The sequence below is a fragment of the Orbicella faveolata genome, unplaced genomic scaffold (assembly GCF_042242905.1).
Source record: "Orbicella faveolata isolate gen_17 unplaced genomic scaffold, um_ofav_v1 contig_35, whole genome shotgun sequence".
NCBI classification, from domain to species: Eukaryota; Metazoa; Cnidaria; class Anthozoa; order Scleractinia; family Merulinidae; genus Orbicella; species Orbicella faveolata.
In genome coordinates, this window is record NW_028301564.1 from 19,063,579 (window position 1) to 19,088,992 (window position 25,414).

General features: G+C 38.7%; 2 protein-coding genes and 1 pseudogene across 3 annotated transcripts; all 3 read left to right on the forward strand.

Annotated features, from left to right (window-relative positions):
- Positions 1-949: 949 nt before the first annotated feature.
- Positions 950-9,448, forward strand: LOC110045120 (QRFP-like peptide receptor). Of its 2 annotated transcripts, none has more exons than XR_016201820.1 (2): positions 950-1,196; positions 1,731-4,851. XR_016201820.1 is itself a non-coding variant. In XM_020750720.2 (2 exons), exon 2 carries the CDS (start codon positions 6,872-6,874, stop codon positions 7,850-7,852), a length of 981 nt encoding a protein of 326 aa, XP_020606379.1. In that variant the 5' UTR covers positions 951-1,196; positions 6,852-6,871; the 3' UTR covers positions 7,853-9,448. The 2 variants fall into 2 exon arrangements, 1 of the variants encoding a protein (XP_020606379.1); XM_020750720.2 differs by lacking the exon at positions 1,731-4,851 and adding an exon at positions 6,852-9,448 and having other exon boundaries at positions 951-1,196.
- A 1,282-nt stretch (positions 9,449-10,730) lies between these two features.
- LOC110045102 (neuropeptide Y receptor type 1-like) lies at positions 10,731-24,921 on the forward strand. The gene is made up of 2 exons (XM_020750710.2): positions 10,731-11,923; positions 23,101-24,921. The coding sequence occupies exon 2, from the start codon at positions 23,124-23,126 to the stop codon at positions 24,135-24,137; it is 1,014 nt and encodes a 337-aa protein (XP_020606369.1). The 5' UTR covers positions 10,731-11,923; positions 23,101-23,123; the 3' UTR covers positions 24,138-24,921.
- Positions 14,263-16,941, forward strand: LOC149103643 (substance-K receptor-like; annotated as a pseudogene).
- Positions 24,922-25,414: the final 493 nt, after the last annotated feature.

Below are 25,414 nucleotides of genomic sequence, written 5' to 3' on the forward strand. Positions count from 1 at the left end.
AGAAACGAAACGGTACCGTGTAACAACACAATACATTTATAAATTAAAGGACACATGCATGATATTCTCCTAAGGTGAAAAATACCAAAAAAGTTATTATGATAAACCACAAACGGATTATGAACAACAAACTAGAAAAGGAGCCCCCCTCCCTTTCTTGCAACCTCCGTTACGTAAGCCTTTTCAGCATGCAAACTCAGTTTACATTGGTAATTGTACCCTGGGGATTATGCAAATGACAGTATACAAGAATTTACACTTATTCCACCCCATCAGTCTACTCGAGGCAGCGTAAGCGTAGAGGTTGGCTCCTGAAAGCCACGAAGTCAGCCTGATGCAAAGTGTCTCACACGCGTGCTAATGAGCACGAAGATGACTCGGATCCTGTCCACGGAAAGAGATTGCTTGAGTTGCCCCGGTTTGTCAATTGAGTCATGCTCGTCATCAATTAGGGCAAGTAACTGCCAGGTTCAATTTCTCCCAAGTCGTAGATATTAGTACGATCGTGGGTCAGATTCTTTGAGGAGGAGAGCTGGTCACTCAAAGACTTCAAAACACGTGTGCGAATAAAGAACAGGATTTCTAGCCACCCTAATTACTAGCTCACGATGATAGGGTCTTCGGCTACATTTCTGTCTCATAAGAAGTCAGCCTGGATCTCTGCGTTCGAACACAGAGGCACCACACGGGGTCTCGTGGTGTTCGTACGGTTCTCCCGGAAGAGAACGGCATCTCGATCGAAGATTTCACATGAAACTCTCTTGATCCCTTATAAGCGGAAAAGAACACAATTCTTTCGTCACTGTGTCAAGCTTGATAGATTCAAATGTTTTCATCATGTTTGGCGGTTTTTGGGTTTTGAAATGACGTTTGAACGGTTTTCCGGTTTCTAGGAAGGCCCCCCAAAAATTAATGCCTCTCTCTTGAGGTTTCGAGTGGGATTCAACCGTAGCAGAAACAAAAAAGATTTTTAAGTGGCCCTCTTAAGTCTAAGGAGTTGTGACCTACAGCGTTTCTATTTGCAATGCAGTTGCTAATTTTCATATTCTATACCAATTTGAATAATTACGTCTTCCTCAAGCGTAAAAGCCACAGTTCTCATCAATTCTAATTCCTCAACAGGGAATTAACCAGACTGTAATGAAGCTTTAGATGAATTCAAAGGGGACTGTTGAAAGAAAAACTCATCCAGAGCAGTAAGTCACGTTTTTCACACGAATTCAGAACAATAACTCTTAAGTAATATACATGAAGTTACCCTAGTATCTGGCGATCAACGCTGAGTGATCAGTAGTAAATGATTGCGTTGCGAAAGCTCGTCGTTTCCCATCGTTTGACAAACTGCGCTCACAGTTGTGTAAAGCGTGGATATCGCTAACCAGCGAATAAATCATTATCCTGTGGATGGCGTAGTTTGTTTTGTCAACGCTTATCCACTATAATTATAACGAGTTATCCAGTGGATAGCGTTATCCACACTCTCAGAACAACCGGGGCGCGGAGAAGAACGGCCAACCGTAAATAGATAATGAATAAGGACGCAAAAATGTCTAGAAATAATGAGTGGTTTTCATGCCAAAATCCCATATACTAGGAGGATTCTAGAAAGCTGATTGCCAGAATACTGATTTGCGTTTTCTACGATGGGAAAGGAAGTTAGCGAGTCGTAGCTCAAATTATAGTTGTAAAATTATTTTAATGGCGCCTTTCATTTTTCTTTCACCCCTCAGGCATCAGGCATATGTGACTTTGTTACTACATTTAAATGGGAAGGAATGTTCCTTATTGAATCCTGAATTAGAACAACACAGCTGCAACCACGACCATCTGCGGAAAGCTAATTAACAGCACCTTGATCAACCAAATTATCGGATTTGATATACACCACAACAAATTAAAGAAAAATAACATTATACTGGGCTCAAGATTTCTGTGAGATGATACTTGCATAGAAATCGAGAGCGAATAGTGTAATTGTTTTAGTAAAGTTCCAAACGAAATTTCTTTCAATGAACTATTTCCAACAATTTCCCTACTTTGTAATAATCTTCGCGTTTAGAGAACTTGTGAGGACTGCATTGTCACTTGAATTTCAAACTTCGGTGCGCGCGCTCATCAATTTGCTTAACAATTTCGAGTTTTTTAGGAAAGTCCAGAAGCCGTGAATATCTTTCTTTGAGTGTTCTCTGCAATTAGATTATCCCTTTGTTTCTAAATGTTCACCCAAAACTTCCGAGAAACAAGAAAACATTGCTATTTCGTTTACGGCCTGCGGCAACTGCATACTTCTGGCTGCATAATATTGTACGATAGCTCAGCCAATCAGATTGCAGCATTTGCATTAGTATACTAGTAGAATTCCGGCTACTTAAGTTCTACTAACTTAGTTGGCTCTCTTCGAGCCATGCAGGACGAACATAAGGAAAAGTAATACTATAAGGAGGTAAAATTACTTCAATATGTTATAAAGCTCATGCAAGGCTATATGTGAAGACTCAGTCAGTCGCCCGTTTGAATGCTTGTGAAAATCACCTTGGATCGTCGTCAAAGATACAAAAAAAAAAAAATCCAAGATCGTTTCACACGCAATCCTTTTAACTCTCTGATCTAGTCTTCACGCAAATTCCTTGTAATAAAAAAAGATTCTCTCGCCAAGTAATATTTGTATAAACAATAGGTGAATGGACGGCCGCGACATAAGCATAAGCATAAGAATATCAAAATCTTGCGTTTTTCCTATACTTTTGTTTATGTCGTTAATGTGTCTATTGGGGACATGTTGGCTAGGAAATGCTTTTAGATGATTTATAAGCACTCTTTTTTATTTCAATAGTTTTGAATTTGGAATTTTCCAATTTGGAAGTTCCCAGATATTTTGGAAAAGCCAGTAAGATATAAACTCCAAGATAACAACTTAAAATTCCTCCTTATTACGCAACATGAAGTGCCCTTCATGAACACGAGTGAAGCGACAAGAAAGGTCGAGTGACCGAACAGAGAACGGCAAATCTACAAGTGTCACGAACCGTAGAAGTCGTGTAGGCTAGCCAACCCCCAACCTCGTTCCTAGGGTCTCTCATCTTACCGCCCCCTGGAGCGAGCGAAGAGAGGGGCGGTAAGATGAGAGACCCTGGGAACGAGGTTGGTCAACCCCATTTTACAATCAAATGACTCAGCCGTTTTTGACTTAGATGCAGTAATGTTCATATGCGTAGAAAGATGGTCACAGATTCATAGTATTCGACCAATAATAGGTTGACAGTAGGCGATGTCCATCGGACGTTAACCTTGTGCAAACAAAAGCAAACTTCTGCTTTATGTGCGACGAATGGTGAGAGATCGACTAGAAACACGTCAAATCGGCTTTGGGCCTGCCTTTTACAACAAATAAGGTTAGACCTTTCGAAATTATCAGCTCTGTGTCTATTTCAACTTATTATAGGTCAAGTCATGTGGCGCATGCTAAAATATACGTCTAACCCGTAAATTGAAATTTGACGACGGATGGTCAAATACTTGCGTTTTTCACGTAATTTGAAAAGCTCTCGCGTCGCTCACAATCATTTGCCCAAAGAAATTTTTACAGGAATCTGTAGACCATCCTTCGCGATTCGACCACCAGAAGCTGAATCCATTTGAAGGTTTCGCACATGGTGAAAATTAATTATATTCACGAAGTACTTTTAAGTGAAAGAAATACATGTCTTCGAAATTTTTTGCACCCAAAAAGACATGTACGTTATTGGCCGGCTGGGAGGTCCGTATAGGAAAAAACTGGACCTTTTCAAGCCCGAGGTCACAGTTTTTCACTATACGGACCGACCCTAAGCCGGACAATAACATGTTTAGTGGCATTTAGTTCACCAGTTAAGTTCTCCGAAAGTGTTTTTCCGGTGTGAAATTTCGTGCAAAGATTGAAGTTGTACTACAAAAACAATTTCTGTCAGTCGTTGGGAATCACTCGAAATCAGAGTTTTCTACCGTAAACTGAGTAGCAGATAGCGAGGAAATTCGTTAAGTGTATTCCACAGAAATTCTCTCAAATACAGCAACGATCAGAGAGGTAAACTCGACTGAAATTGAGTCATTTTTTAATTAAAATTGTATAGAGAGAGACACGCGGGATTACTCGCCATTGCAGCGCCGAGCTACAAACAGCCAAACAAACTCTCACAACTTCAAAAAACTCAATTGAATTTACTTACAGTGACTTTCCTTGCCATTTAAAGGTGAATAGAGATAAACTTGCGTTGATTTATCGTCGATGGAAGTGTAAAAAGGGTGAAAAATTGACGATTACCGCTAATTCGTTCACGAAAATAGATCAGATTCCGCCCGCTGTGGCGGTCCGGGTGGGAAAATTCCGCCCGCTCCTGGAACCAATCAGATTGCAGGATTTCTTGAATTCCGCCCGCTCACGAGCTGAGAAAAAGATAAAAAGTAATATCCCTAAAATCAACCCGGTGCACATTTAAACATTGCAGAAAAATATTTGAGTGTTTTAAAGACGGAAGAATGATGTGATTTTGCATGCGAGGCTCTCAAACTTGTTCAGTAAAATGGTGCGTCAAATGACGATTTTAACGGAATTTGGTAATTTGCCTATTTCTTGGAAATAAAAGGATGTTTTGCAAGAAAAACTATCCAGTAGTTTTTTTCATGCCCTAGCCTATCTACCATAAGAATATGAGCGAAATCGAATTTTCGACCCTTGCCGCGAAATTCAGAATTTGTCTGATTTTTACAGGCAGGCACTCTTAATACTGGGAGCCATTTCCAGTCAAACGTCTATAGCTTTCACTGGTGAGCTGGATGTTGCCCGTAATAGCGAGCGTCAGTAATAGCGGGGTGTCGGCAAGGCGACTGTAAATATTCATGCGTTCTCAGGCCAGTAGGGTGGGGTGGAAGGCTCTCTCTGCCCCCTTTGTATTTCCAACTGTGTTAACTCAATAGTACCAAGCTGGTTTGGCATTTTATACATCTAGATTTGACTCCTTTAGGCGTCACTACTTGTCAACTAAAACATTATATTCAAAATGACCGCCATCTTGGGTCCGCAATCCTGGGACAAGTTTTCGAGTTTTTCAGAATTGTCACAGCGGGTCCAAAAGTTGATTCAAAGGAAACACAAAGGATGTAAAAAATGCAAGAAGTGCGACTAGTTTCCAATGAAATCCAAAATCTTACTTAAATAGGAAATGAAGATTAAAACTAAAAATTTTCGTGAAGCACCCATTTGAAACGTCATTACCAGGGAAACGTCAAACAATCAAACAAGTCAAACAATCAACAGCAGAAATGTTTTCTGTTGAATATTAGGAAACTTCAACAAAATTTGGCCACTGTAGTTTGAATGTTGTCTATGTGACAAAAATTTAAAATCAGCGCGGGCAAGCTCTGCCCTAGACTAGAACGGGTTATTAAGAAGGCACACGATCAAGGCGAAAGGGTCAACACGTTTGGTAAACACAGTTCAAAATTATTCTGTCGTCTTACTTAAATATATTTAACAACTGAGAACTGTAATGACAGCCATTCTATATACATCTTTGAGTTGAAACCTTAAGAATTTACAGTTAGGTAATAGTTGTTTTCACGATTAACTTTTATCATTTGCATGACAACACACTTCAATGTGGATAGAAGGCAATTTTGGCTGAAACTATACAATATTGCTCGATATTATTACCCCACTGGATGCCAGCATTAAATTGTGATGTAAATGAAAAGGTTAGCCGGAAAAAGGGCTTTTCAACGATCGTCGCTTTTCTTGTCAGTGGTAAAGATACCTTGACAGTGAACTCTCTAAGACAGCAGCTGTCCTCCATTCATTTGAATTTCAAGCTTTGATTAGCGAGCATATGGCAGTGTGCCTTTAGTTGATGTTGGTGAAATAAGCATTAATTCCTCTCTAAATTTCACCGTAGTAGGCGATCTTGTGGGTCTGAGGTAAGCTACTTGAAAAATAAGTCTGCTCGCTCTGTTAGTATCTGTTTGCGTTGGCGAAGCTATCCCTATTACTGCCTTAGTGAAAAAAATGCGACCTGTTTCTCGATGCTAATATAGCCGTATTCCACTCCCTAGTGGTCTATTTCAAGCTGAAAAATTATCTATTCTATGACTTCACGAGAAAGACTACCGCTATCTCAACTTTTCCTTGGCGTTTCTAGGACCGTGTAATGCAGTAATGAAAATTTGCTTAAAATATTCATTAACAGGAAAGCCCGATATTGAGTTGACGAGACCAATAATTGTTAATAAACGAGTTTGCATCTGTGTTCACGGACCATTCTCCAGTCGTATGCCCTTCGAAAATGCATGTTCAGAGTTTTGACATATGTAGGTTACCGCCTGAAACCCGTATGAATACAGGTAGAAAAACAAGTTATTCTGTTTCAAAGCTGCCAAGCCGCAGATGTACATTTGTTCTTGCTAACTGAAGGTCAATTGCCTTTGGGCGTCATTCTTCTTTGTATAGAAGCAGAGCCGTGACTTTTCAACTCAAATATACACCGGTGTTTCAGTAAAACTACTTCGAGCGTTCTGCACCCGACTAAAATGAGCACAAGCTAGCGTGTACGCCTCCACAAGGCTATAGTGTATGAGAGTGCAAGTAAAAAAAAAAATATCAGAATAGAAATTATTGAATTTCCCAGCCAAGTTTCCATGAAATATGATAATCATGAAAATATGATACCGAAGCAATTCTGTAGCTACCAGTTGTCCCTCATCACACCAGCTGTATGTCATAAATTCAAAAACCACCAGGATGATAAATTATGCTTCTTTGAAGCTACAATAGAGCGTTCTTGTTATTACAGTTTCGCTGATAATTTTGTTCTTTTCGCCAGGATACATTCCTATTTCAATTATGATGTTCGTCAACAACAGCTCAGAAGTCTCTCTCAGTGCTGAGCAGAATGGAATGTGTTTGCTGCCGATTGATTTTAAGGCTATGACGATAACGTATGCTTCTATATACAGCGTCCTTTTGATTGCTTCACTCATTGGGAATTCCCTGCTTATCTTCGCCTCTCTGAAATCAACTATCACAATGAATCTGTTGATAGCCAACATAGCTGCTTCAGATCTCTTGTTCTCCATAGTTCACTTTCCTCGTGAGATCGTGACTCAGATGAAAGGCTCGACGGCTTTTCTGGTCCATGGGTGGATTGGATCGGTGCTCTGCAAGATAGCTGCCTTCACTACTGATGTTACCATTGCGGTGTCCACACTGTCCTTGATTTTGGTTGCCGCTGACAGGTTGGTGGCAGTTGTATTTCCAAGCCATTATCGTCGAATCACTGTCAAAAAGCGACGGTTTCTCATCCTTTGCACTTGGATTGTAGCAATGGCAATTCATTCTCCATATTTCTACACTTTCCGTTTGGAAACAGAAAATGGTAATGTTGTATGCGTCTCAAACTGGGAGCCGGCCTTCAATCATGAGTCAACACATACCCGCTACTACACTGCGTTACTAGTAACTGTTCTGATTGTGCCGCTGATAACAGTGTGCGTACTTCAGACCATAACGCTGTTGAAACTACGGAACGACGAAATGGAGTCTTTTCGTACCCCCATTGCCAATAAACGACACAAGAAGAGAAACAAAATGCTGCTGAAGATGTCTGTAGTGATCGCTTCGGCCTTTGCATTGTGCTGGCTACCTTTTATTGCTTTTCAGTTTATTCTTCTTTTCTTTCCGAGTTCATTTCCAAATTGTAGTTTAGGTTTTACAATATTTACTCAGTTTGCCATTCTTTTTTCGTTGTGTCATTGCATAGTGAATCCATGTATTTGCTTTACTTTTATGCGCCAGATTCGGGGTGGGCTAAAATTCATAAGGTAAAGAGACACGGGAAGGAAACAGTCTTTTGACAGTTTAATGACATTTACATTTCGTCTACTTGAACCAGGCCACCTAGAAGAAAACTAGTCAATCAAAACGTAAACTGGAAACAATGGATTAGTATCCTTTTTCGTGAGGGCAAGTAAGGGTCTGTTTGACATACTGTACATAAATACTATCGACTTCTCTATCGACCACTGTTGAAAAGCGCACAAGCGGGATTCCAATTTTGGTTATAGAACTATTGTTTGTTCTACAATAGACCTTTCCCGCATTCCACTTCAATGCGTACGAATAATAGCACCACAGCGAGGTTGGGGTGGACATTTTCATACATTTTTTGTATTTTTGTCCACCCTGACCTCGACTTGGCGCCGTTGTTTGTTGGAATGCGGGAAAGGTCTATTAAATAATTTTGGTTTTATTTAAGAAAGAGATCGCCTTTTTTCTCAAAAAACGCTCTCATTGGTTAACTCTTTACCAAGTGTCCCGTTTCGAGTAGTCGCACTGCAAAGGGGAAAGGCTTTTCTTCTGTATTTTAGATCCAAACAGAACTAAAATTATGACTCAGTCTCTTTGCTTTGGGCAGCAAATGCTACCAAAGCTCAAAAATTAAGACTTAAAAGAAACACTGTTACCATTTTAAGCATGATTTTGAAAATCTCAACAACATATATCGATCATTGGAAACTGAACAATAGTGATTTTACTTTGTAGAGCAGTACTCGACAAATGATTAAAACCCATTAGGAGGTGAGGATGGCTAACGAAGGCGAAGATGGAATCGGATTGTGATATGCATTTTGAAAAAGGATCAGGATGTCAGTTTTTTTCAAGGGTTCAAGGTTGGCTCGAAAATTGTTCAAATTTTGCAAAAATTTTGCTGCAGTGTGGACTTTCTTCAAGAAATTGCTTTTAATCATTTACTTAGAACTAAGTTCTTATTACATAAATTTAGGGACCATTTCGTGAATTTATAACAGTTTTAACCAAATATATCGTGACAGTGTCCCTTTTAGGGATGGCAAACTGTAATCAGTTATTTAAATATTTCTATCAGTAGCTTTCTACTTTAGAGCTAAAATGGAACTCTTCCCATGAAGACATCTAAAAGTCTTGATAGAAAGTTAAAGTAACACATTCTGTGGGAAAAGGTATGAAACATAGTGGTTTTGATTGAGGATAATTTTCGTGACCTTCTTAAAAGAACTAATTTATTTGATTATAGCATTATAACGCAATAGCAAGGGCATATTCTGTGGCTTTCTCTGATCGTAGCTTCTTAGATTTCCATAACAAAACAGCTTCAGATTAACATCGATTTTAGTGGCAGTACCTTCCTTTGTTAGTGTGCACACGTTCTGCACATTACTGTGGTGGCAATTAACAAAATCGACTACGCCACTAAAGCAAAATTTTCTACTGTGTCGAAAGAAAAGCCAGGAACACTAAAATGTCTTAAATAGCATTATATTGCTAGCCACTGGCTATTAAAGGCACTTAAATGTTGAAATATAAGTAAATATAAATTAAAAAAGCTGGTATCAGCTCCAAATATGGAAAAAAAAAATTAAAAAAAGTTAAAAAAACTGCAAATGATTGCAATGATCGAAGGTTCGCAATCTTTAAGAAGCGATGTCTTGAGGAAATGCACAAGTTCATTCCCCACTAATTCATTATCTTGCCAGTTGTTCGCCATAAGCTTAATCTAGTGACGATTCCTTATATATCCTTGTGGCCGAAGAGGTCCGGATTGCCAACAAATTAGCTTTTTCCTTATTGTTTTGTTCATGGCGAGCGAAGTCCCCGTCTCAGTGCCTGGAGATACGTGTGGGGACAGCCCCTGTGCTTCCTGCATGAACACAGATTGGGACTGATCTCTCGGCAGAGAAGGGAAGATGCAGCTACGATTACAATAGATTATACTACGAGCAGCAGCTGTCAGCTGTAAAGAGCTTGGCCATTGTGGCTCCAAAAAAAAAAAAAAACTTTGGAAGAACTGACTTATTTGCTACGTGCAAATCTCTGTTTTATAATATATAATGGTCTACCCAACCGGAAGTCGTTTGACGGAATGAAGAGCCTTATATCAAAGTCATTGCCCACAAAGTAGGACATTTGATATTGGTGACTCTCACATGAATGTCGCACTATTGCGCTTGCTCCGTGTGATGAAAATCCAGAATGGCGGCTCGTCAAAAAAGAGAATCGCGGCAACCAAAACGTTTTATTGACGAAGTTAAGCAAACGATGCCTTGTGCTATGAAAAAAAGCCAAAAAAGGACAACAACCTCTACGATACTGAAGTGACCGAGGTGAGCAAAGAAAAAATGTAGGAACATTCATTTTGTTGGCTATGGAAATGAATTTGATGAATCATTTGTCCGCCTTGAAAAAATTTATGTTCCAGCCGAAACGTTAGAAGGCAGAAGGCAAATGTTTCACGGCAATTTATATAGAGCGATTAATCGAAAACTGTGGTCTGGCAGGAAAGAAGACCCGGAGGTCAGAATAGAATTGCCAGTAGAACAGGATGTGTTTGACACTGGACGGGATGATATAAACTAAATAACTGTGAGAAGAAAAAAAAAGAGGAGGGCAATATTATTAAGTTTCGATAATGCTCGAAAAAAAAAAAAAAAATATATATATATAATAAATATTTATAAGTTTACTTACTTGTTGATCTCGTAAGTATACGAAGGACTATTCTCCTGGCTGAATTTCGCGTTTGAATCGTCATTTGGACCTCCAGAATGATCACCTATTGCGGTCACCGTCGTGCAACACGCAAATACAACAAAGAAAACAAGATAGAAGATTTTCGAAGTCATTTTGCCACGCCGTAATCCATGCCAACTCCCACGAATTACATATCAAAATGTTGCAAACTTATTCATGTGTTTTTAATTAAAATTTGGTGGTACATTTATTATTTCAAGCATGCGCTGTCGAAAAAGCCCAGTTTTCCCTGGTGCAGTGATTTTTAAAAATTTACATAAAACCCACGTAAAAATTTGTAAAAATGCCATGCCTAAATCGCGACAAAATCTCTCCAGTTTGTTATCGATAGTAGGTTACATATTTTTAAATCATTTCTGGTGGTACATTTGAGAAAGAAATACCACTTTGGGAAAGAGAAGCAATATTCCACCCAAAATAGCGTGTTTTGGGAACAATTCAGTTTACCGGATGTCGGATCACTCGATACTCTGTATGGCAAATGTCGCAATGCCTTTGATATCCGCGACTTTACAGTTTCTATAGTAGTACCAGTGGGCTTTTGAATTTTTTTTGGTTTCCACAGCAACGCGTAGCTAAGGGTAACGTGGCATATCATAAAACATAATGGACACGGAAAACAAGCTAGAACCACTGAAATGAAAAGTATTGCTGATAAACTAAAACCAGCCGAGGAATTTTGTAAATTCTAATAGATTGAGTTTCTCATTTCCATGGAAATTGGCGCCTGTCCAGCCTGGCACTGCATAGGTCTGTATAGTCTGAAAATGCTTGAGCTATCACTGTGCCTAATTTCACGTTTGTAACAAAAAAAGTGCCTGAGATTTGGAATTATGCCGTCGGACTATAGCTGTTGCAAATTTTGCCGTTTGTCTGATGTTTCATTCAACAGAACCACTGTCTTTCTCCTGGTCTGTCTCCATATTCGGTGATTCGATATCCAGCTCCTTTTGAGAGATTGTCACGCGATCTCGCGACTTTGTAGCAGTGATCAGCCATCCACGACAAGGAGGTTTGCAAGATTTGCTGAATGAAATGAAAAAAATAAATAACTAAAAAATAGCATAAAAAGATAGATCTATTTCACTATCAGATTTTGTCAAATTTCTAAACGAAGGTGATTTTCTTTCGGGTAACTTCCTGTCCTCGCAAAACGACGGCGGTGACCTCGGGTGACATCGGATTTCACCATGGGAAGTCGTACCGAGATGACCTCCTTCTGATGGATCTAGGAGCGGGCGCTTTAGTCGAGACGAGTGAAAATATGGCGAGTACAATTCTTTGGTCATGACCCAAGTAGAGACGAAGACAAAGCGAAGTATTTTCACGGTGAGTTTCTTACACAATATGGGAATAGCAATCGCTAGGAATCTTTCAATGATAATCAATACTAAACCCTGGCTTGGCACCTACATATCGCTCAGCAAAGTGCATATGTTACAGTGAAAAATGTTCCTTTTTTCATCGGCCGGGAAATCGTTCGAACTGATGATTTGTCTGAAGATTAGGCAAGGGATTAGAAACACTGCCACCAGAAGAGCGGATGCAGCCATGTTAGCGATATATATAAGAAGCAGGATCGGTTCTCTTATTCTAATGAAGGCAGTAATGCGGAACATGTTTCCTACCAAAGATACGTGATTAAACAGAGTGAAGACATCGAGACATGTATTGTTATGGGAACCGGTCTTAGTCCCTCTACTATATATGGAACAATGTTCTTTTGAATAACTGCTATTTTTTTGTCAGATCAAACTCGTCTGACATCTCTGAAGAAAGGTTCATGACTGAATTCCTGAGCCTTAAGGCCAAATGATGTATCGCACATTCTGCGTGGGCTGCACTCAAGCTTGAATAGTTCATGTTGTCTACGTTTGGCATAAAAGCAAAAGTCATTTATCGCAGCTGGCGTTTTCGGCGATCAAGGCAAAATATACATCGTGAAACTCGATAAAAGCGCAACTTGATATGAATCACAGTCTGTGTCGTCTGTTGCTTTATCAGTTGCAGATTGACTTATCCATCTAGCAGTCTAGACTCGTGCTATCTGAACTGTATTGATTACAACGTGACGTTGATTACAATATCACGATGCCACTTATCCTTGTGGCAGATGACATCCCTTGATGAGGTATTTTCACTCTAAGGAGGTTACCTTTCCCATTTAATTTACCATCAGAACCCTTAACAGCTTTCAAGGACAGGTACTTCTGAGCCAAATTAATGGTTGCTTTTTATCAGTTCTCGCCAGTTTTGTTTTTTCCCTCCAAATCCTAAATGAATGAAAATTAAGTTACGTTGCTATATTGAGGAGTGGGAGGCATTTTCAATTGTCTGTAAACAATTGACAATTCATTCGTTAAAACCGAAAGCGTTGTACGCGAAGGTCAGCAACTGGACCCGCGCCACCAATTGAACAAACAGATTGCTTTTAAAATCCGTTACAAAGCACTCCGCCATCTTTAACTTAGAGGTTGAAAGTCGGCGTTGTCTTCTTTGATTTGGGTAGATACGCCATGTATGGTGATACAAACTGTACCGCTTAATATCGTTAAAGATGGCGGAATGTTTTGTGGTGGGCTTTGAAAGAAATCTGTATGCTATAACACTTACAGCAGTGATGGCTCTTCCTAGATTTTAAACGGCATTTTGAGTAGCTTTTTCGACAAATGTTGATATCTCTGATGACGAAAGCGGGATGGCAATGGATATTCTCTTTAAACCTCGGGTCGAGACAGCGGAACAGATGACACAAAACTGGACATTTTGCAATCCAAGAATCAACGAGAGCGCAAAATTGCGTTTCCATTCTATTTTACACCTGAAAACATAAGTTGAGGGAACTTATACGTTGAATCTTCTTCTACCGCGATTTATTGATATCGTGAGAATGTCACAAAATGTAGCTCTGAAAATATATGAAAGAAATGTCTCAAGTGCTTCTTTTCGCCGAATTTAAACTGGAAATTGATAGGGAAATACTTATGTAGATATTTCTTGTTGATTTCGAGTTATGTTAAGACAGAAAAATGGCCAAAAATCGAAAAGTACTATGTAAACAGTATGCCAGCACAGAAAAAATATTGAAGTCCCCAAACATTTTATGGCTCTTTTGGGAACTTTAGTGATTGCTCTCACTATCCATGTTAGAATAATGTGTATTTACTTTTGCCCAATGCAGATATTTGCCATCAATTAAAGGCTATTCACAACACCACGAAATATGCACCTGACTTAAGATGGAGCCACGGAGAGAAATCAAATTGTCTAATTCAATTGAATAACTGTGCTTTGAGACTGATAAAAGTAGAACATGATCCAGTGGATTTCATTTTCACATGGCCTTTCTTGTTGTATAGAAATGCTAAATCAAAGATAGGTAATTAAATATGCATAGATTAGTGACAAATAGCCATTTTTGGACGGGGCCCCCCCTAACTTGAAGGGAATAAAATATTTTGACCTAATATCTTGCCATGATCATTTACTCGACAAACCCAACATTTGTGCCAAGTTTGAGCGAAATCGGTGATTTGAGCTGTATCACCTCCTGCCTGGTTCTGCCTGGTTTTCTCATGGACACACTCTTAATAAATTTTTATTGTTGTTGTTATTGCTGTTGTTATGACTTAACAATTTGATCAGTAGCTTTTTCTATTAAAACTCAAATGGAACTGTTCCCAGCAAGACATCTAAAAGTTATGGAGCCTGCAATGGTACAGAGGGTAACAAACGATAAACGGCAGCTAGATTGGTGCTGATTCTGGGTAATATTCTTGACCTCCACAATCAAAAACTAATTTATTTGATTAAAACATTGTCAGGTAATGCTTCGCTGTTGAGTGTATGTTGTTGCTACTTTTGATGATAGTTTATTCGATTTTGATATTCAACTTCAAGTTAAGTATCGAGAATATATATTATCGGGCATTTATAGAGAAGACACTGAAGGTAAACATTGTAAGTTGACTTGAGACTTAAAACAACCAGACGCCTGAAATACTGACAGATGAAACGTCAGTAGGCGCCTCGAGCTCCAACAAAAGCAAGTTTCAAAACTCGGCGTTCTCGTTCATAACTAGTCAGCAAGTAGATTATGAGCTCGAGATTTCTATGAGATGATAGTTGATGAGGTCAAAGACCGAATCAACTATTACCTCGTAGAAATCGAGAGCGAATAATCTAATTGTTTTAGTAGAATCCTAACTGAAATTTCCATCAAATAACGAATCCAATTATTTCTGGTCTTAATGGGCCCTTTGCAGCTGGGGTCACGTGACCAAATTTTTCGTAAAAAATTTTCATATTATGGGCTATAACTTGAAGAATACCAGAAATGGAAAGAGCGCATCGAAAATACCAAAATGGCCAAGTTTGAGGCCCCTGGCATTAAAGAGTAAGTTTATACGACGGTTTGAATTTTCTGAAAATTTAGAGGATTTGTATAGAAAATGTTGCTGGAGAGCAAGACCTTGCTCTCCAACAACTTTATCCATACAAATCTTCTTATTCTTCTAAAAATTCAGACAGTTGTAAAATCTTATTCTTTAATGATCGGGGCCTCAAACTTGGCCATTTTGATATTTTCGACATGCTTTTTCCGGCATTCGTTACGTTATAAGCAATAGACTGCAAGGCTGATACTACGTGAAAAACGTTTCGAGACACCAACATGACAAGAACCAATAAAGTAGGATCGCAACAGAGGACAGTACCATGCTTAAAAAACGCAGCGTAAACATGGTACTGGCCATGCGGTGGAATGTTTAAATGTTTAGGCTGGCCTTGTCCAGCCACATTTATTCTTTTGCTTTTCGAGACACCAATCTTGACACTTTGTCTCCTTGCGCCCCGAAACATGTGATGTGGCAACGCGTGTTTCGGGCCGCAAGTGAGTTCAAAGTACGGAACTTGATATAGTGCACGGGTCATTTTGCAATTTATGTGCGTTGGCTGTTGGGCTGGCGTTACATATCTTCGCTACGCAGTGCAGACGAGCCTCAAGAAGGGCGAAACAACTGTCCACTGTTGCGATCCTACTTTATCGGTTCTTGTCATGTTGGTGTCTCGAAACGTTTTTCACGTAGTATCAGCCTTGCAGTCTATTGCTTGTCTTCATACATTTTTTGGCTGATCAGATCTCTTGTAGATCCTACGTTGGCAGCGTTTATCGTATGCGGTCCCTTGCAGTTTCTGGTTTCAGTTACTTTATAGCCCATAATTTTATGAAAAATAGGTCACGTGACGGCTTAGCTGCAAAGGGTCTATTAAACTTCACGCTTTAAAGAATTCGCGCGGACTGAATTGTCAATTTGACATTTGTGTACGCGCGATTATAAGTATCTTTCAAAAATTCTCGAGCTTTTTTCAATTCAAGAAACTGTAAATAGCCTCCTTTTAGTCTTCTCAAGAATTTGATTATCCATTTGTTTGTAAATGTTCTTTCAAAACTTCGGTGAAACGAGGAATTTTGTCGACCACACCAAGCTTCTGCACACTGAATTAGTATTACCCATCTAGTGGACTACTGCAAATCCTGCATTTTAATTGGCTACGCTACTAGAGGACTATTAGTAATAGCCCTCGAGTAGCGAAATTGGCGCCATCGACCGTGACGCTTTCTTTCGTTTTATTCCCAAATAAATATTTCTTCAATTTGCATTTGCTAACTTTATCATTGCCCTTTCTGTCCGACTAGTTGGGTGATACTAAAACAATTAGACCCTTCGCCCTCAAGGGCCACTGGTCAATAGCCCATTTGGATTTTAGCGATGGCAATTCATTCTCCATATTTCTACACTTTCCGCTTGGATACAAGAAATGGCGAAACTTTTTGTATTACAAACTGGGAGCCGGCCTTCAATCACGAATCAACACATACCCGCTAGTACATTGCGTTACTGGTTATTGTTTTGATTGTGTCGCTGATAACTGTTTGCATACTTTAAGACTATAACGCTACTGAAACTACGAGACAACAAAATGGGGTCTTTTCATACTTCCACTGCCAGTCAACGACACAAGAAAAGAAACAAAGTACTGCTGAAGATGTCTGTAGTGATCGTTTTAGCTTTTGCATTGTGCTGGCTACCTTTTATTGTCTTTCAGTTTCTCCTTCTTTTCTTCTCGAGTATAATCCCACGTTGCAGTCTACGTTTTACAGTATTTAGTCAGTTTGCTATTCTGCTTTCGTTGTGTCATAGCACAGTGAAACCATGTATTTGCTTCATTTTTATGCGTCGGATTCGTGTTGCGCTAAAATACCCAAAATTGATGAGAAAATCTGTTAACGAAACAGCCTTATGACATTTAAAGGGGAAACATTCAAGCCGTATTTTCAATCTCGGGCCCAAACAGTGCTAAAATTAAGACCGTCACTTTGCCCTCGCAGCAAAATAAACGCTCTTAGATTACCAAGATGAAGATATTAAGTGAATTGTTCAATAAAGAGCAAATTGTCATCCATTTTAAGAGCTTTCGTTTGCTGCCGCAGTGAGGCAGTCCGAAGTGATCGAAAGCAGCGGGAGCAGCCTTTATTATAATTGAAACAAAATATGTAATAATATAATATGTAGCCAAAATTCTCGATTTGCTGTTCTGACCAAATCCTTTGCGTTACACTGATTTGGGTTGTTTAGTTCATTAACAGTGATATGTGTTGTAGAAGCTGTTGCTATAGAAACTACAGTACTTTTCTTGAAAACATCCCCCTTTAATTACACTTTATAGTTTTTTGACAATCTCGTGAAAAGATTATAGGTTCCAAAAAGCAGGTATGTGCTGGTTGGTTACCTTGCATCTATAAAATACAACATGTTTCATGATCACTTTCGTGAAAGGTTAGAACGTCTTGGAAACAATCTGGCTTGTAGCTTATCGCAATTAGCAGCTGTATACATATACCGAGTTTAAAAGCCATTTCAACAAGAAGACATTATGAAAGGTAAACAGTGTCACTTTATTTGAAATTTGATCACCAGACGCCAGAATTAATTCAGTTTTGAGATGTTAATTCATGTGTTACTATTCAGTCAGTTACTCTTTGAAAGGCCCACATGAAAAGCAGGCTTTCTTTTCAGTTTTATGTGAAGATCAAAGGTAATTGACAAAGGAAACGGAAAAAAGATCCTGCCTAAGGTTTGGCTAAATGTTTTTCTAATCTTAGGCCCAGTTCAGACGCCGAACTTTTCATGAGCCGAACCTAATACGTTGAATTAAGCGCATCAAAAGTTCGGCGTCTGAATTAGTTAAGAACGGCTATTTGAATTTGGAACGGCTCAGCCGCTTTGATTCAGACGTCGAAGTTTTCATGTGTCGAAACTAATGCATACACCTTGCCTGAAAACCGCTGATGTTTCGATGTGTTTTGGTTCAAACTAAATTAAGTTCGGTGAATTAAGTTCGACGTCTGAATCAACAGGCGTACTTTTGATAATTTAGGTCGGTCCAACTCCGAATTAAGTTCGGCTCATGAAAAGCTCGGCGTCTGAACTGGGCCTTAGTTTCTTTTTGAGAATTTGAGAAATATATTTGTCAAAAGCGATTTGTTTTGTTGGTATGCCTTCGTTCATGTAATGAACTATATTACACAGTAGTTAGCTGGGACTCAGTAGTTTGAAATTATTGTTCAGTTTCGTTATTCGATAAGGTGCAATACAAAAATTTCAAAGTTATTCAGTTTACCTTTTCAAGGTAACATTCATTAAAAAGACTGTTTATATTCAAATATTCATCATATTCAATGTGATGTTTTGACCGCAAGTTCAGCATAAATTAGACCATCTGCTGTGGTCTCAGTTTGTTTTTGTCTCATTCCAAAAATTGACCTCTCCCAGGACAATGCGAGATGCTTGAAATACAGCTTTTAGCAGGCTTTCTGACTTCAGCCAACGTTGGTACATCTTCAAGTTTGTGAAAATAAACCGGTGTTTATTTATATATAAATATATTTGATTTCTGTTTCTGCATCATGTTTCATGCACCCTTTATCGCCCTGGTGTAATATTTTCTCTGCGTATCGTCTCAACTTGTCGAGAGATCTGGTTGGTGTGGTGTCACTTTCTGAGAATTTTTGAACCACTAAAGATTTTAAAAGTAATTTTCGGGTCAATTATCTTTTTATTTGTACACTGATATACATTTTGTGCAGTTTAATTAACTTACGTATAGCTTATCTCGATCCATTGTCGATGTTTTTAATCAATTGATTCAGTTCATACTTTTAGTCGTGCCTCCTCGAGTTGTGATGCACTTTGGACTTTGGAGAGCTCTCAAGAGGCTAGAGTTACTTTCGGCTGCACCACGATCAATTCTTAGGCTTTTTTCGTGCTCTCCAAACTTCCTAAGGAAATCATATAACTCGACGGTGCACGGTAAGGCATGAATCGATTGATAAGTAGAACTCAGCTTAAAACTAAGGGAATGGTGTCTAGATGGCGGGGATATTGAGGTTATTTTCAATTGCATTTTCGGCGTTTTCGCGGCCATGATTTGAAATTTCAGCCATTTTTTTTTGCCTATCAGTAAATTTAAAGATCCCAGCTATCTAGATTAAAAAACGCGTCAGATCTCAGCGGACAGTTATCGGTTGAAACCCTATCGAGACATTCTAGCCACGGTAGAAAAATTCAATGATTCACCAACTACGGTTTACCTTCACTTTACCTTCTCGTCGTTTATTACATGTAAAAACTGAGGCACCCTTAAGTTGAAGGCGATTACGATATTATGGTGCATCAAATGTAAGCTGAGAGGAATAGTGATTTTAAAAAGCTTCGCAATATTTATTAAAACACCTGCAATTTATCTGCATCCATTAAAGACAGGAATAAGTAATGAAAGCATACTTTACATGTTAGTTTTAAAACAGTGTCGGATAAGCATTGTTCTCCAAGACATTTGTCCATCTGATGAGATTCTAAAATTCCAGCTCATGGTAATTAAATTGCTTTTAGAGCTGGTGTCGGGTCAATAACAGTCTAAAAAGTGTGATCACCACTTCGATGATCTACGATGCTGAGCCATCAATTTTAAAAAGTAGCCCCGTTTGCAGGAAGAGAAGGCGTAGTGACATTAGAACGATTGTTCTTAATCTTTTATTTAAATTGATTAAATTGCGAGCGATTCACTGCCTGAAATCATCCTCGTAATACACGCAATGATGTCTAAACTAGTAAATAATGATTTAAATAAAAAGGGGAGAAATTCATCCCATGAAGATGTTACAAATTACACGGCATCATACATGTAACCATAGGTTTCACCTGACCAGATTTGACACAACATTCGTTGCTTGTATGGAAGCTTTTCCAGAATTCTAAATATTTTTAAGTGCATGTATACCATGACGTCTAACTCTAAACGCACCTCAAATGAACGTCACCAACCAGAATAGGAATTTTTGTTGTTCCAAAATATAGCAACCAATCATGCGCTGCCTGTTGTACTTGAGGCACCATACGTGCCGTAAATAATCTATTCAAAAAGCCGCCAGGATATGCGAGTTATTGACCAGGCGTGAGGGCAAGATGGCTGGATATTGGCAAAGTTTTATTTCGTGCTTAAGGACTTCGACTCCGTCTCGGTCCGTAAACTCACAAAAAACGAGGCCATTATCCAGCCGAACAAGCTTGCCCAAAAAAGGATTTATCTTTGGCTTTCGGTAAATTTTTCTTACTGGACACGGCGAGTAGTCACGAGCAGGCAAGATAGCAGACGATACACACCTCTAGTTGGGCTTCACGCCTAACACTTCATCAAGTCAATCCGAAGCAATTGAAGCCATGGAACTCTGCATAAGGAGAATCTGAGCATGGATGTTTACTGATAAGTTAAAGTTGGATGACGAAAAACTGAATTCTTAATAATTGGTACACGCCAACAGCTCAGAAAAGTTTATATCGAGAAGCTATTGGTCGGTGATGTGAGCGTTGTTCCTGTTGAAACCTTGGAGCTTGCTTTGATACCAGCCTCAGTGACGCACACTGCTTAGACACGTAAAGCTGCTTTTTATCATCTGCACATAATATAAGACGCATCAGGAAGTTTCTTACGATGGAGTTTACCAAGGTGCTGGTGCAAGCCTTCATAATGGGAGTCATTGATTACTGCAACAGTCTTCTCTATGGTTTACCGACTATTCATATCAATAAGCTGCAACGCGCAAAATGCAGCTGCTAGGTTAATTGATTTGTTTAACTCCGCGCTTTAGGCATGCAACTCACGTGTTTTACCTCTTTCATTGGCACTAGTTAAACTGCGAATTGCTCTTTTTATTTTACGTTATACAGGGCCCCCGTTGATACCAGTCCTGCGACTGAAGGGGTCACCCTGTTTAAATATTGATTATTATTATTATTATTATTAATTGATTTTAAGAGTTTAATGACTTTTAAGGTCATACATGGGCAAGTACCTTACCACGTTTGTAATCTTATTTAGGTCAGGAATTTTTCCACGTATGGTCTTCGCTCTAATCCTGAACTTTTGCAAGTACCTCCATCCTTAATGAAGAAGACACTTGGCGACAGAGCTTTTACTGCCACTGCGCCATCCCTCTAGAATAAACTGCCGAAGAGCAATAAGGGCGAGGGCAATTTTGAACGTTTCAAGTCCAAATTGAAGACATTTTTATTTAGAGTTGCTTATAACGAATAGGTCTTCATATTTTTCTTTTTCTTTCGACTAGAACTGTAAATAATCATTTTTAATTAATCCTTTTAATTACACCCTTTGTTTTATATAAGAATACATTCTATAAGAATATATTGAGGCCGAAATTTGAATAAACCAGAGACTGAGGTCTTGATAAAAATATAATTTTGTGTATTGATAATTTAAAAATATAATACAATTAAATGTTTTTAACTAAACCGAATGAAATTCTTCCTTTCTGTGAACGGCAAAACTAGCCAAAAAGCACCAAAAGCAGCACTAGCCGTATGTTCAATGCTAATAACATTTCTGCAAGAAGTTATGTGCGTCATACCAGGTTTTAATGCCTGTAGGCTGGCCCCCAAATTACTTTTAAACTTTCCAGGCACCAAATACATTCGAAAACAGAAATGTCATACTCAATCATCCATGAATATTCACAAGAATATTTTCAGCCTTTGTAGCTCTATCTTGCCCGCTCGGGTAGCCAATCACAACGCAGGATTTGGTTCATCTTGCCCGCTCACAGAGCAAACTATATTTAACCAATAGACCACACTTTCTATAGGTTTCGAGGGGTAATGACCCACGCGCGATGTTGGGAGAAGACGAGAAAAGTTGGCAAATCACGAGCCTTTAGGCGAGGGATTTACAAACGTGTTTGAACGCGTTTTGAGTGTTTTCCCAACATCCCAAGGGTTCTTACCCCCACAAACCCATATAAAGTGTGGTGTATTGCTTTTAAGAACAGCAGCTATGGAAAATGTTTGCCAAAGAAAAGAAAATTTATTTTACTTTCGTGATCAAGTTGTTTATTCTCAACAAATTCGTCGTATGACGCAGGAAAATCAATCACAGAATGAAAACACAGCACAAAATCCGCAGAGCAAAGCCGCGAAGACATTTAGCGCTATAAATATTCTAGGAAAGGAAAGGAAAGGAAAAGTTTATTGCTGAAAGACAGAGAGAGTATTAATCAGTTCAAAAGGAATTTGACGGGCAAATGCAGGAATATGTAGCCGGAATCAGTATCACGAAAGTAACAGACTCTGCGAAAAGTTTGCAAGTAGTACAAAGTTCATGCGCTTGGGGAAGTGATTCAATGACAACTTCCAAAAGTTTGCGAATGGAATGAAGGATACGTTAGTGCTAGAAACGTTGCTGCTGAAATTTATTCCGAATTAATTTGCTTATATTAGAGGATACGAAGTCCGTGTTTCGCCGTATTTTGCTGAATGATAACCATTACTTGGGCCGGCTAAATTCATTTATCGTGTTATGCATTCATGGATTTGATTTAAGCTTAAACTTAAAAGTACTGTTAAGCTTAATGGTAACTCAAAAGAAATATTTTACTTGCTTTTTTAGCCACCCGAATTCATCATTTAAGCCCAGCTGTAGTCTGAACTGCGTCCTCCACAGACCTTGGAAAGCACTGAAAGCGCTTATTACTTTCTTTTAAAGTCAAGCGCAAACAAAATCGGCGTAAAAATTTTAGCCATGTAAATTGAAAAAGATCAAGCATTATATAACATTCAAATTCTGGTCCTGCTTTTCTTACAAATTTCTATGTATAAGTTGAATTCAAAGATATTCGTGTTATTGATATCTCAGGCGAAAAAAAATATATAAAGCATATGTTTTCGCTAGTGTTCTGAGTTCTCTAGTTCTCAAGTAGTGCTGCGTATCGGAAACCATGTGTTTATCGGTACAATTAGTGAGAGGTTTTTTGACCAATCAGAGCGCGTAGTATGTCAGTTATTTTATGAAATATGATAAATTATGCTGCTTTGAAGCCAAATAGTCAATCCTTCTCACAGGTATGTTAATCATCAGTTTGTTTTTTTCCCCAGATTGTGTTCCTGTTTCAATAACGATGATCGTCAACAACAGCTCAGAATTCTCTCTCAGTCCTGAGCAAAACGGAACGTGCTGGCTGTCGATTGATCTTGTGGCCGTCATGAGAACTTCCGCTTCTATATACAGTGTACTTTTGATTGCTTCACTCGCGGGGAATTCCCTGCTTATCTTCGCCTCTCTGAAATCAAATATCACAATGAATCTGTTGATAGCCAACGTAGCTGCTTCAGATCTCTTATACTCCATATTTCACTTCCCTCGTGAGATTGTGTCTCAAATCAAAGGCTCGACGGTTTTTTTAGTCCATGGACGGATTGGACATGTCCTCTGTAAGACCTGCAACTTCACTGCTGACGTTACCATTGCGGTGTCCACACTGTCCTTGGTTCTAATCACCGCTGACAGATTGGTGGCAGTTGTATTTCCAGACCAATATCGCCGCCGAATCACTGTCATTAAACGACGGTTTCTCATCTTCCTTACTTGGATTTTAGCGATGGCAATTCATTCTCCATATTTCTACACTTTCCGTTTGGAAACAGAAAATGGTAATGTTGTATGCGTCTCAAACTGGGGGCCGGCCTTCAATCATAAGTCAACACACACCCGCTACTACACTGCGTTACTAGTTACTGTTCTGATTGTGCCGCTGATAACAGTGTGCATACTTCAGACTATAATCCTGTTGAAACTACGAAAACACAAAATGGGGTCTGCTCGTTCCACTACCGCTACTCAGCGACGCAAGAAAAAGAACAAAAATCTGCTGAAGATGTCTGTAGTGATCGCTTTGGCCTTTGCATTGTGCTGGCTACCTTTTATTGCTTTTCAGTTTATTCTTCTTTTCTTTCCGAGTTCAATTCCAAATTGTAGTTTAGGTTTTACAATATTTACTCAGTTTGCCATTCTTTTTTCGTTGTGTCATTGCATAGTGAATCCATGTATTTGCTTCATTTTTATGCACCGGATTCGTTCTGGGCTAAAATTAAGATGGTCGATGAGACAGTCTCGTAAGGAAACAGTTTTATGACGTTTAAATGGAGAACTATCAAGTCTGTATCAAAACAGTGCTAAAATTATATTTAAGTCCCTCTTAGCTCGTACAGAAATTGCCCATAGAATTTGATTTTTGTGAATCGAAAGCGATGGGAGCATTTCAGTATACTTTTACCTGTATTGGTTAGGTTAACCCAACTAGTTTTATTATAGTGCTGCGTGCATATTTACATATTTTTTATCGCTTTTCAAATTCCCATGTCTTCAATTTAACCATATGTGGAAAACCTTTAATCACCCTTTAAAACTTGAAACTGATCTCAGAGAAATCGAAACGTCTAACACTCGCATATTTAGATATTTTTATCGCTTTTCAAATTAGTCTAAATTCTCATGCATGAAGTTTTATTGTCATTTTATTATAAATTTTGATTAGGGAATCATAAATTACGTATTTAAACGGGTAGACACACAACACTGAAGACTTCCATTAATTAGAGAATCTGCTCTTTCTGCTATTCAAATAATGTTAAAATGAACTGCACTTTCTTTTCTCATGCCAGTTATATGAAAATTTACGTTTAAAGTTCTTTATTGAAATAACTAACAAATGTAGTACTTTGATGAGTTAGATATTAACGCTAAAGTCTTGTTCCTCGTTAATTAACGGCATGGATTCTACTGTACGTCGATCCACTGCTGCTTTCGTTTTCCAAACAATGTCCCTAGCCTAGACTTGAATTTTTCTTTCATTAGCTTAAATAGGTAATGCCATTTATTGCTATGGAAATACCTAAATAAATTGATTTTGTTGTTGATATTGTTGTGGTGTTTTAACAATGGTATCAGCAGCTTTCTTTGTTACGTTTTAAATGGAGTGTTCCAAGCAAGACATCTAAAAGTTAAGGAACCTGTAATAGTAGAGAGATTAACTAACACATCCTACCTCAAAAAGAAGATTGGTGCTGATTTTGGGTAATGCCGTCCTTGACCTCCTCAACCAAAAGCTAATTTATTTAATTAAAACACTGTCAGGTAATGCTATACTGCTGGCCATATGCTGTAGGTACCATTGATAAGATTTTATTCGATTTGATAACAAAAAAACTTAAAGAGAAGACATTGAAGGTAAACAGTTTCACTTAAAATTGAGACTTGAGCTTGAAAGAAACAAGCAACTGAAAGACTGATTCGAGACTGATGAATTCCAGTAGGTGCCACTAGTAATGGACGCTCATATCAGCGGTAACCAATCAGGAGCCAAGAAAGACAATAGGCTATTGTTTGGAGAACAATGGATACTATTGTTCT

Bases quoted from the DNA above. Each gene is read 5' to 3' on its own strand.
- LOC110045102 (XM_020750710.2), top strand. From the start codon at position 23,124: ATGATCGTCAACAACAGCTCAGAATTCTCTCTCAGTCCTGAGCAAAAC.
- LOC110045120 (XM_020750720.2), top strand. From the start codon at position 6,872: ATGATGTTCGTCAACAACAGCTCAGAAGTCTCTCTCAGTGCTGAGCAG.